We start from the raw sequence: 12542 nt of genomic DNA on the forward strand, positions 1-12542 counted from the left end.
CGGCCCGTGAGCGCGGGGCAGTACGTGGTCACGACCGCTTCCAGTCTGCAGAACCAGCAGGTGCTCACGGGTCTGCCGGGAGTTATCCCAAATATCCAGTACCAGGTCATTCCCCAGTTCCAAACCATCGATGGGCAACAGCTCCAGTTTGCCACCACCCCTGCCCAAGTCAACGTGCAGCAGGATGCCTCTGGTCAGCTCCAGATCATTCCCGGCACCAACCAGCAGATCATAACGAGCCGAGCGGGGACGAGTAACCTCATCGCCATGCCAAACCTGCTGCAGCAGGCCGTCCCCATCCAGGGCGTGGGCTTAGCCAACAACACCCTCTCAGGGCAAACCCAGTACGTGGCCAACGTCCCCGTGGCTCTGAACGGCCACATCACCTTGCTGCCCGTCAACAGCGTGGCCGCCAGCCTGGCTCCCACCTCTCAGACGGTGACGTTGAGCAGCTCCGGCTCTCCGGACAGCAGCTCCCAGCCGGCCACCTCAGGTGCTGCCATCAGTTCCACCAACACGGCCACATCTCACGCTAGTTCCGGCGCCTTTTTTACCAACGCCAACAGCTACTCCACCACCACCACCACCAGTAACATGGGCATCATGAATTTTTCCACCAGCGCAACGGTGGGAACCAACGTCCAGGCGCAGACGCCCCAGAGGGTCAGCAGTGTCCAGAGCTCGGACTCTCTGCAGAGCCAAGTTTCTGGGGTGGCTTTGCAACCGGGGCAGCAGAAAGAGGGGGATCAGAGTCAGCAATCACAGCAGCAGCAACAGCAGCAGCAGATCCTGATCCAACCGCAGCTAGTCCAAGGAGGGCAGACAATCCAAGCCCTCCAGACCACCCCACTCTCTGGCCAGACCTTTGCCACTCAAGCCATCTCCCAAGACGCCTTGCAGAACCTACAGCTCCAAGCTGTCCCCAATTCGGGACCCATCATCATCCGAACGCCCACGGTGGGTCCCAACGGGCAGGTGAGCTGGCAGACCATCCAGCTCCAAAATCTTCAGGTTCAAAATCCCCAGGCCCAGACAATCACCTTGGCCCCCATGCAGGGAGTGTCGCTGGGACAAACGGGCAGCACCAGCACCACGCTCACCCCCATCGCCTCCCTCCCCAGCGGCACTGTCACGGTCAACGCTGCCCAGCTCTCCTCCATGCCAGGCCTCCAGACTATTAACCTCAGTGCCTTGGGAGCGTCTGGGATCCAGGTGCATCAGCTACAAGGGCTGCCGCTGGCCATAGCAAACACTGCCGGTAAGTTGGTTTGGGGTTGGTTTTTTTTTTGGTCTTGGTTCCTTTTTCTTAGCTGGGGTAGAGGAAATCAAAGGCGAAACGCTGTCGCCTGGCTGTACGCAGCCGGCTTCGTGAGCTGTCTGGACTCTGGGGGGGAGTTCAGGGTGTTGGCACAGGGCTGGAGCTGGGTGTGATTGATGCCAAACAGAGTTGGCAAGTGGGTGGTGCTTATGTTGGCCCTGGGCAGGAAGTTTGAAGCCTCTGCTGATCGCCAGCCGTCACCGAAACTCATTTTGGGGAGTTTCTGAGCTAATTAACTCTTGGGCGGCTGATGGCGTGAAAAGAAATAGAGGAGACGCCTGTGATCGGGGAAGGAGGGAGATGTTTGGAGAGGAGAGGCAAGGGAGAAGGGGGACGTTGCGTGCGGTGCTAAGGGTGAAGCGTGGTTTTGTGCGGGGCCGCTGTCCTGCCCCGACGGCCGTTGGGGGGGGGTCTCAGGTCAGGGTTGGGGTGTGGACCTGAGTCCCGCTCAGCTCCTCGCCTGTGGGAGCCCGCAGGAGAGAGTCACGGCCTTATAAAACGTAGAAATAACTTAAATCCCCCTGCCCTCTCTCTAGAAAACAAACAAACAAAAAGCCTTGGGGAATTTCCTTGCGGGGGCGGAAGAACGAGCTCTCTAAGTGTATATTTAGCCAAAAGTTGGGTGCTGGTGTGGGACGCTGTGATCTCATCGGTGCCAAGGCGGCCCCGCGTTCACGACTGGCGCAGAGCACCCTGCTCAGTTCCCCCTGGATCGGTCCCATCGTCTCCCAAAGGCTCCCACCAGCCCCGGGTGGGGTGTGTATGGACACTGGGGGTGCCGGGTGAGCTTCAGGCTGCTCGACTTCCCCTTGGAAAAGCCATGCCTGCCTGTAAGCTCCTGCCGTGAAAGAAATCGGTGCTGAAAAGGAGCTCTGCTTGCTTTTCCAGTGTTTTTCTTTTATTATTTTTGTTGTTGTTGTTCTGGCTCTGGCTGAAAAGGCAGTTGCTAGATTTAGTCACAGCTGAGAGGCAGCAAAAAAATGTTGCTCAATCCGACTCATGCTTCCTTCTCGCGAGAGGAGGCGGCTGCTCTCCCGGAGTTGTTTTGCAGCATTATTTTGGGCTGTTGCTACAGCAGCTCGGCTTGCAGGCGTTTATTACAGACCGCGCCGCAGTCGGGATTAGCCTGATCCTTGGATTTCCCTGAGTGGAGAGACCCGCTTTTGCTAGAGCACGCTCGTTTTTGCACCCAGAGGGGAGCTGACGGCGCGTCGCCTCTTTTAGACATGGAAATGCAGGTGGTGGAGGGTCCCTTGCATCTTCGCCCACCCGAGTTCCGTGGGATCCCTTCGTCCTGCAGCCTGGCAAGGGCCGCTTGCGTCGAGACGTGCTTGGTTCTTGTTTTGAAGGCGCCCGAGAAAAGCATGGGTGACTCCTAGTTCCTGTATTTGTGCCTAGCTCTGCCCTCGGAGGTGGGGCAGGGAGGAACGTTCCAGAGACCACCCATCCAATGCGCTCAGTGAGCTGGGGAGCCTCCTCCTCCTCCTCCTCCTCCTCCTCCTTCTTTTTTTTTTTTAGCTCAGCAGCATGTTTAGCTCTTGATCCTCAGTGACGAATTCACCGTCTGACGCTGGCGGCTGCGCTGAGAGCCACGGCCAAGGGCCTCGCTTTTCCTTAGCTCGGAGGATGTGACGTTCAGGCAACGTTTTAATGTTAACGTTTGACAGACCGGAGCAGAGTTCAGGTTTCAGAGGGTTTGTGGGGACCCACTGAGACCCCCACCTGGACGGGACCGTAAGTTTGGCTCCTGGGGCGAGATCGCAGAGGCTGCGGCTGGGACAGAAAGCTTCCTGGCACTGATCCATTCACACGATTTGCGTGGTTTAACTCCAGGCTGGAGGAGTTTTTCTCTAGCTGCGTCCATCAGACCTGGCGGTGGGTTCGTTTGTCCTCCTTCCACTTGCAAACAACCCCTCTCCAGTGGGCGCTGAGCCCCCCTCCGGGGACCTTGCACTGGGTGCAGTGTCTCCATCCGCACTGCAGCCTCGGAGAGAGCCATCCTCTGCCGCGTTGGGGGGCTGCGAACGCGGATCCCTCCCGGTCTGAGCTCTTTGATGGCAATTTAAGAGAGTGGTTTGTTACCAGCTCTGCCTGTTGTCCAAATTGCTGAAGGTTTTCCATGAGGAGCCTCCCCTTCGGCTGCCGAGCTCTGCGAGCACGTACCACATGTGCTGGAACTTTCTGCGCTCGCTTTCTGCTCGAGGCTAGGAGTTGGGAAGGTTTTTTTTTTCGCAGAAAAAGCTGCTCTGCTTCCGAGGGAGGTGAATGGAAAGTAAAACCCAGGTTTGCTTGGGAGGGGAGACTGGCCACTGCGCTTCCCGACCCCTCGGGTTTTACCACGTGTTACGGCGTGACGAGGAGAAGAGGGTGCGTGGTGAGGGGTTTTGGTAGCTGAACGTGCACCCCAGCTGCCTCCTGGACTTGTAGCTGCCTCGTTTCTTACCCCGTCCCTACAAATCTGCCTTAGCTGAGCTACTTGGAAGAGCTCGGTTGGCTCCCTTTGGGGCTGACAGCCGCTCTGGTGTCCCGACTTGGCTGCTGCCGGGCTGTAGGAAGCGTGTGTCTCCTCTCCTGAACCCCACTCCAGTCCGTGGATGTGGTTTTCAGCCCCTCGTGAGGGCTGGGAGTGAGTTGCTGATGAGATTTCTGCTTTTTGCTTTCCTTTCTGCAAAGCGGGGAGGGGAAAGATTCCCCGTGGAGAAAATGACATCTTTTAAAAATTAGATTTTTTTGCTCCTGGGGATGAGGCAGAGCCCAGGGCTCCTGGATGGCAGAGACATGAGAAGGTCTGCGACCGTAATGGGCTGGTATGTGGGCAAACAGGCCTTGCAGGCGGCTCTGCTGCGAGGGGAAGGCAGCCAAGGAGCCGGGGAGGGGATTTCCTCAGCTGGCATTACCCCAAAAACCCACGCGTGGGTTTGGGTGCCACCGCTGCCCAGGGGAGCGGGCAGCAGGGCTACCTCCGGGATGAAGGAAAGAGGTTTTGGATGCTTTTCTGTGGGTGTAGGAGTGCGAAGATGGGTGTTGCAACAGTCGGACACTTCGATGGGGTCCTCACCCCAGACAGCAGCATCACCCGACTGTCACCCAAGTGCTGGTCTGCTCGACGAGGGGACATCCTCCACAAGGCCCCTTCGCGCGGAGGTTTTGTGGCAAAGCGGGGTGGGGACGATTTCGAGAAGTTTGCGACGCCAGGGTTTCTCTTCCCTTTTTGATTGAGCTTTAGGGAGGAGGAGTGGGACTTTTTTTTTTTTTTAGCTCTGTTTCATTTTGCCAGCGAAGTGGCTCTGCCCCACGTACCTGTCCCTGGCAGAGCCCTGCTACTTAGAGCTCCGTGCCCCCGAGATAAAAGAGCCCTGCCTGGCTGAGGTATGTGCTGGGTAAACAGGCGTCTGCCGGCGACTTCTCATTAGATCAGCGGTTGTCCGAGATTCTTGTTTTCTGAGCGCTAAAGGATGTTTTATTCCCGAGGAGGATGGAGCTGGTAGGGTGCCCGGAGCACTGGTGGGACTGGGGAGATGTGCCAGCCCCCAGCCATGCCCCTGCCCCAGGGGTGTTTTGACAGGATGAGTTCCCTTTTGGGGCTCCCATCTATCAGGGAGGCTTATGGTCGAATCAAGCAGTGGGACGTAGCAAGGACATCCTTCTGAAATTAAAAAAAGCCTTGACGGGGGAAGTAACCCTTTGAAATCTGTTTACCAAATGCATCCCCGGCTCTCTGCTGCGACTTTGTTCTTACAGGGCTCTTCCCAGCCGTAGGGGCACTGGTACAAAGACCCGATTGTCTCCTATTTTCTGTTTTTAAGGGAAGCTTTGTAGCAGGGCCTTGATGAGACATCCACATGGCATCGTCTGCGGAGGGGAGGGGAAAATCAGAATCAATCTCGGGCCAGCAAGCCCTGACAGGATCTCTCCTTAACACGCTGTAATTGTTTGTTTCATTACGCCCATGACATCACGTCAGAAAAATAATTATATTGTGAAATTTCCTTCTCTAAACTCTAGCTGGGCTGGACTTTAAATACCCTCCCAGCTTCCTTGGCTGACCTCTCTCTCTTTGCCATAATAAAGAGGGTGGTTTACTAAAGAAATTACACAAATCCCCAGAGATCCCGGGGTCTGCTTGCTTGGGAAAAGGGAGTGATCCCGATATAGAGCCTGTGTTATTGCAGTGCGGCTCCGTCCCAGCAAGGATGTGCCCTGCACAAAGTTGCCGTGGGTCTGGAGCTCCATGGGGCAGCTCTGCTCCTTCTCCTCTTCCTCAAGGCCGAGGCTCGGCCGTCCGGGAATGGGAACGGGTTGGCAGCCGCGCTGGTCGAACTGGTTGGGTGCTGCGCACCCCGTGACTCCTCGTGGAAGAGTTTCCTTGCCCGGCTCCGGACCGTCTCGCCAGGCCCTAATCTTCCCCTTCCTTTTATCTGTGCCGGCCTCAGCCTCGCTGTCTCCTTGCCGAGGAGCGTGGTCTTTTATCGCCCCGTCGCAGGAGCTGGATCCTGGGCCCCGAGGACAAGGGGTAGTTTGAGCGTGGCTCCTTTCCAAAGCATTGGCTCTCAGGGCTCTGGCTCCCACCTCGGAGAGGCTAACGCCGTCCAGCCCGCTCCCAAACCCAGCGCAGGACGTCTAGGTTAGATGCCGTGAGTGATACGGGCACAAATTGCCCCCTCTCTGCAGAATGACGTGATTAAAAACACAGGCTTTGTGGCTTGGAAAAAGCATCTGCCCTTGACTGCGGCGGGCAAGAGGAATACGGAGGTTCAGGTGCGGTGAGAGATGCCTGCGGGGGTTTCCCCGTCTCCTGGGTGTGTTTTGGGCTGGGCTCAGGCCACATCCCTCCTCCGTGGTCACAGGGGATCACCCTTCTCTGTCTCAGCTGGGCATTTTCCTCCTCCTGTGCTCCTCACGCATCATCAGAGACTTCTCTTTTTAACTAACCTGATTTCTTTTTTGGTGTGGTTTGGTAGGCTCTGCCTATGCTATGGGGTGAGGGTGGTCTGGTTTGCCCTGGCAGGGCCACCCCGGTGAAGGTTTTGGCAGGACTAGAGGCTTCATCCCAGTTTTGCAGCAATCCGGACTGGAATTAAAAGAGCAAAGAAGATCTGCGTTTCAGTTTGCAGTGCCACAAAGGTATTTAGCAAGTCCCGGGCGGGGGTCAGGGGTCTAGCAAATTGGACGAGGTGACTCCTAGCTCACCTCCGCCTCTGCCCCAGCGTCACGGGGCCAGGTGGACACAGCTCCAGCTCCCCTGGCAGCCCACGTCGTTCTTGACCCGCCAGCTCCATCCCTATTTATTTCTTCTCCAAAGGAAGTGTAATTTATTGTGACGCACAGAAACCTCCAACAATTAAAGGATATCGCCGAACTTGCCGTGTGGCTTTTCAAGTCATTAAACTCCCGATTAAAAGGCAATTACTCAATGTGCTGCAGTCCGACTTCAAAACTGCATCGTCTTACGCAGCCGGGCACCGCGTGTTCCCCACTCTGCCGTAACTCCGAAGAATTACTGAGTGAGAGCTTGGCTAATTTACATGAATGACTTCCTACTGCAGATTAACTCATTTTGCAAATTAGGGAGGAAATCAAACGAGATAAAAATCAAGGGGACTGCATTACAAAACCTACTTTGTTCCTTTGTGTAGCAAGTGCAGCTTAATTGTCTTTGATCTGTCTGGAGTAGAGCGTGGTGCTGTGTTTGGGGAGAGCAGCGAGCACCGGTGAGGCGATGCTGCTCCCTGCCACCCAGGGGCTTTCAAACTCTGCCAAAAAAAGAGGAGGAAACAGGGAGAACTTGAGTTATGAGCTAGAAAGGTTTGATTTTTGGGTTGTTTTTCAGGCACGTGCCTGACGTCTGTCGTCCGCCGCGAGTGGAGATGTACGGAGAGGTTGAGGGAGCTCCGGGACTGCGTACCGTTGGGTTTTGCTCCCCTTTCTTTTCGCCTTAAAACTTCCTCTCGCCTCTTTTCGTTCCTTCTGGAAGCTGAGATCGGTTTGTCGTGCGTGCCCAGCTCTGCGTGGTGATGACTTACCTCCCTCTTCCTCTCCTGCCTCTGCAGAGTTGCAGCTGCCAATGTTGCAGAGTTTGCACAAGAAACTGGTTCTTTTTCTGGGTGTGTGTGTTTTGTGTGTTGTGTTTTTTGTTTTTTGTTTTTTTTAACCCAGATCCTCCCTAAAAATGAACGTCGAGTCTGTTTCCCCTCTCCTCAGGTCAGCTGGGGTGGATCTAAAAATGCTCCTCTCTTCTGTCCACAGGGCATTTCTCACCTCGTTTTAGTTTGCTAAATAAAACGACTAAACCCAAGCATTTTTCCTCCGACGAGCAGTTAGAAGACAAGAAACACCTTGTCTTGAGAGAAATCCCAAGCCAAGACTCTCGGGTGCTTTGCTCTTTTTAGTGTGAGACCAGCAAACGACCACCCCTTTTTTTGGGGAGGGGGTCTCAGAGGTGGGTACCCCCATCCCGTGCTGATAGAGCAGGGGCTCCTTCGGGCAAAGCCGGGTCGGGTACCGGAGCCAGGCGCAGCAAAGCAGGGTCAGCTCCTGTCGCCTGTCTTCACAGGCAAGTCCCTCTTTGCTCCCCAGGGTTTTCCAAAGATTAAAACCACCTCCCTTTCCTTGCTCTATTAATATATTTTTTTCAGGACTTCAATGACCTGAGTGTGGACCAGGGGCTTGGCAGCCTTCATGAAAGCTTTAGTCTTAGAAGTAATCTATATTAGTGGAGATAATAAACATAAATTATCCAGCTGGTTTCTCTCCGCCAAGCTTTCTCCTGAAACTGCAATATTCTGGAGACTTCGGCGCGTCCTGATCTGTGAAGAATGAAACGTGTACGTACAAGATCTGTCTTCCTTTGCCGTAATTTATTTATACCTTAATTAGATGTGAGCCATAGATTACCAGAAGGAGGATTTGGGTTTTTTTCCCCTCCATAGGACATGCCAACAGACTATAAAACGCTGCGTAGGCTTTCGCATGTTTGAAGACTGAAGCCATTCCAAGACATCAGGGCCGGATTCTCCCCCTCCCAAGTGTATTTTGGGGAGAGCGCATGTGTTTTCTCCTTCCTTTTTACAACAGCTCTCCCCGGACAGCACATACGCGACAGGGAAATCTCTAATCTGTCACTGTAAGGCAAGCTGTCGTCGTTGGCTTATAAAGCTTAAAAAAAAAAAATCTCTCCCTGGTTCCCTCTGTGCTGGTTTTAGACTGTAAACATATGTTGCAAGAGCTGGAAGGGGGGGACAGTCTGAAAAGGTTTTGTCCTAAAATTGCTGAACTTTGCCGGGAGCACAGGAATGTTGCTGATGAGGTACGGGAGGGCCCAGCCAAGATTTCTGAGTGGGGCTCAAAATTGTGTCCCCTTTGGAGGGACAAACAGTTTCCTTCCTCCTGCCCGGTGGTGGTGGTTTCAAACAGCCAGACCTGGCATGGTCACTGATACTTGATGGCCAAAAATATTCCTCTCCACCTTGATTTCCCGGTGTGAAGGCAGACACAACCATCACCGTTACGGTTATTGATGCTGCTACCACTCGGGAGTCCTGTCCCAGGACTGAACTGGTCTGAGTGTATCGGTCACGGGTGTTATTTACAGCATCTTTTGGCCGTGATTCGGCCGAGCGTTTCCTCCTGCCCTGGTGCGCATTGGAGGGGACCATCCACAGGGTTATACGGTCTTTGGGACCGACACCATCCTTTAACACGCGATGCTGGGGCATGGACACGTGAGCACAGCCCCTCCGTACCACGGACGACATCCCGACTTCTCCTTAGACGGCGATGTGTGCCTTGTTCCTCTGTGGACAAACCGGCCCTGGCGTGACGTAAGTAGAGACGGGGCGAGCGGATGAGTCAGGGTTCGTTTCCTTGATTGCAGTCCTTCTCGCCTGGCTGTTGCTTTGATGCCCTGGATGTCTCAGTCCTCAACGGCAAAGGGTTTGCCCAGCGCTGCCCTCTCCCAGGAAATCTGGACCCCTGCGGACTTTGCGGGGCAGAGCAGCCAGCCCTAATTTCAAGCATGCTCCTACCTGGGAGAGCCAAGCTCCTATTGATGCTGCCACGACCCGGAGGAGTGAAATCGGAGTTCTTCCTCTCACCAAAGGAAGCCCAGATGTGAAACATGGCCCAGTCGCGCACATAAATCCCTTCCACCGGCCACGCCGATCATTGGCAATGCCACCGCAGAGCTCTCGGGCATCACGGCCGTGAGCTGGCCAGTGTCCCAAGTAGCCAAGGATCTATTGCTGGTGGCTTATGTCCTTTCCTGAGCGTTGGCCCTTGCGCCAGCCCCTCTGCTGAGTTTTGCCAGGGCACCACTGACACCTGCTGGTAACGGCAAAGCCACCGGGCCCAGGGACGGCAGCCCGCTGCCAGAAACTCTTCGTCATTCTCCCCTTCACCGTCTCCGCGTTATGAAACTCCCTCCCGGCCGCAGGAAGAGAGCCCAGCGTGCGGCTAATGGACGTTTCGGGCCAGCGTAAGTCTTGAAGTTTATCCTTCTTCGGTGTCAGCACCTCTCCTTGGTGTGCTTCTTCCTGCCTAGAAACTGTTCAGTGGAAAATCCAAGTTTTTAATGCAAATTTCACCGCTTTGCTGAAGGTGCTTGTCCCAGCAGAGTTTCTCCAAAGCTGACCTCCTGTGATACCTCTGCCGGTGGCAGCATCTCGGTCCCCATGCTGGGGAGGTGGCCTTCGTTCCTGACATGGCTGTGGAGGACACCGGCAGCAGGACCGTGAGCTGTTTTTTGGGAACGCCGGCTTTGGAAACTGCAGCTTTGTGACATTTGTCCTCCCTCTTTAAGAAGCAGCTTCCAGGTACTGGGAAGAGGAAACGGAGTGAGTGAACCGACGTCTCCCAGGGCACCACGACGTCCCTTGCATCCCGACATCCCCATCGGCCTTTGGCAGGGCTGGCTGGCACGGTCCTTCCCGTTAACTCATCCTTGTTGGAGCCAACCAGGCAGCTGCTGATAAAGAGCATCAGGAAAGCCCCCAGATAGGTGGTTTTTGGGGAGGATTCACCCTGACACAACCTCATTTCCCGGCGGTGGGAGAAAATCTCTGGAAAGAGCGGCAAAGCGCGGTGTCGTTTGCTGTTGGGGACAAGCACGTGCTTTATCTCAGCCCCGTGTTCAAACACCACCACGTTCAGGCTGTGATCTCATCCCTGGCTGCCTGCTTGCGAGGAAGTTGGTAGGAAAAAGGTGAATTTTGGGCTTGAATCACAGCCCGTAGCCAGCCAAGGACGCTACCACCCATCCAGCGGAAGCGTCTCAGCTCTAAATCTGCCGTTAGACCTATTGGCATATGTTAATTGCAGCTCAAAAGAGATTACTCAGCCCGCCGTCTTTGCACCCGCTCCGGCTTTTCAGCATGAAAATAATCAAGCAGCGGAGCTTGAAGGGAAATAAAACACTTGTGAAGTGTAGATGGGGTTATTGGAGAAGCAATTAGATGACAGCATAAGCGTAGAGCAATAAAATGGCAATGAAAACTGATAGGCTTAAAAACTTCCTAGCCCTCAAACCCCCCCCGCCCCATTACGAATGGTTTATGTTTGCGTTTGGGAGCTCGTCGGCACTATCCTGCGGTTCCTACGGCTTTTATAATTGGGAATTGCTCCGAGAGCGGGAGGGAGGGACCGCGCTTCGCCAGCAGCGCCAGATGATTTTTCAACTTTATATATATATCCCTTTCTGTAATCGCAGTAATTAACCAGTGAGCGCGTGCCGATAATATCTTCGCTGATGGATGCTGCTGAAGACGATGGTCTTCCAGCCTGCTTTATTTATCGCTGCCTTTGGGGGTTTTTTTGGGGAGGGAGGGGGCAGTGGTTGGCAGGGGGGTTCACATCTGCTCTATAGATTTGCTCCTGGATTGTTGCTTTAAGCTGGAGAGATGTTTGAAAAGGAGAAAACTGCCTTTTTCAGCCCCAAAACCCAAGGGGAGGGGGGGAAAGGGACCTCGGTGCGGTCGGTAGGATGGCGTGGTTTGGAGCAGCCCGGGTTTCCCTCGGTGATGTTTTGACACTTGCTTTATCGCTGACAACTGATGCGAGCCGGCGGGCGCCGCTCGGTTTAGATTTTTTTGCTGTTTTCTGTGCTAGGTTAGCTGAAATAGCTGAAATAGTTGGCAGGTGGCTGGAGTGATGTAAGGGGGGCTGTTTTCCCTGAGAGCTGCGGCTCTTGCGTCTCTTCTGGACACAAATCGGAGGGCATGAACTGAAATGTGGGGGATCTGGGGGGACCTCCCGCTTTGCTGGGGGCTGTGGAGGGCAGGGCGACCCCCAGGGCTTTAGGGAAAGCTTGGTGGGGGATTGTCAGGGCTCAAAAACACAGGAGCCCGTGGAAAGCCGAGGGAGAAGGCTGGAAATAATAACTTCCTACGGCTCAATCGAACTGAAACCCTCCCGGCTTTGTGGCTGCCGTGGGGAAAGGCCGGGGAAAGCCCCTCTCAGTTCCCTCCTGCTGTTCGGGGCTTTACCGATGAAGAACCTGCAGTAACCTCCTGTGTTTTCTTCCAGGCGACCACGGTGCTCAGCTGGGTCTTCACGGCACCAGCGGAGACGGGCTGGGAGATGAGAACGCGGCTGTGGAGGAAGGAGAGACCAGCCCGGACCCGCAGCCCCAGCAAGGACGGAAAGTGCGGAGGGAACCATGTGCCTGCCCCTACTGCAAAGACAGCGAGGGAAGGTAAGGCTGTTCCGACGCGGATCCGGCAACACCGGGCTGCCCGAGCAACCTCTGAACCCTCTGGAAGAGGCTGAAACCTCCAAAATGCCCTGTTTGGCCCCATTTTCCATTCCTCTGGTCAGCTGGAGCCCAGAGGTGTTTGGGGATATTGCAGGGTGCCCCAGGGTGATTCCTGCCTGGGGTTCCCTGCCCAGAGGGTCCCAGGGATGTCCAGGGTGCACCTTTCCAGGGTGATCCCTGCTGGCATGCCCAGGGATGCTGAGGGTGCCCCCCAAATCCAGCTTTCAGGATTGTTTTAGCTATTTTTTTTTTTTTTTTTTTTTTTTTTTTTTTTACCTCGGGTTTCTTTTTTTTCAGGAGCTCTGGGGATCCAGGTAAAAAAAAGCAACACATCTGCCACATCCCGGGCTGCGGGAAGGTTTACGGTAAAACCTCTCACCTCCGGGCTCACCTGCGATGGCACACCGGGGAACGACCCTTCGTCTGCACCTGGATCCTCTGCGGGAAGCGTTTCACCCGGAGCGACGAGCTGCAGCG

At 54.9% G+C, this 12542-nt stretch overlaps 1 protein-coding gene across 1 annotated transcript in view; it reads left to right on the top strand.

The window, feature by feature from the left end:
• The window catches only part of SP1 (Sp1 transcription factor), a gene marked incomplete at its 5' end in the record, with an annotated part of 14018 nt that overhangs the window by 1037 nt on the left and 439 nt on the right, over window positions 1-12542 (top strand). Inside the window, 3 exon segments of the mRNA XM_009695646.1 lie at window positions 1-1258; window positions 11837-12005; window positions 12363-12542. The exon segment at window positions 12363-12542 is cut by the window's right edge and continues 44 nt beyond it. Coding sequence (XP_009693948.1) covers window positions 1-1258; window positions 11837-12005; window positions 12363-12542 — 1607 coding nt within the window.

Source organism: Cariama cristata, unplaced genomic scaffold, assembly GCF_000690535.1.
Source record: "Cariama cristata isolate BGI_N322 unplaced genomic scaffold, ASM69053v1 scaffold13802, whole genome shotgun sequence".
In the NCBI taxonomy this organism is placed as follows: domain Eukaryota; kingdom Metazoa; phylum Chordata; class Aves; order Cariamiformes; family Cariamidae; genus Cariama; species Cariama cristata.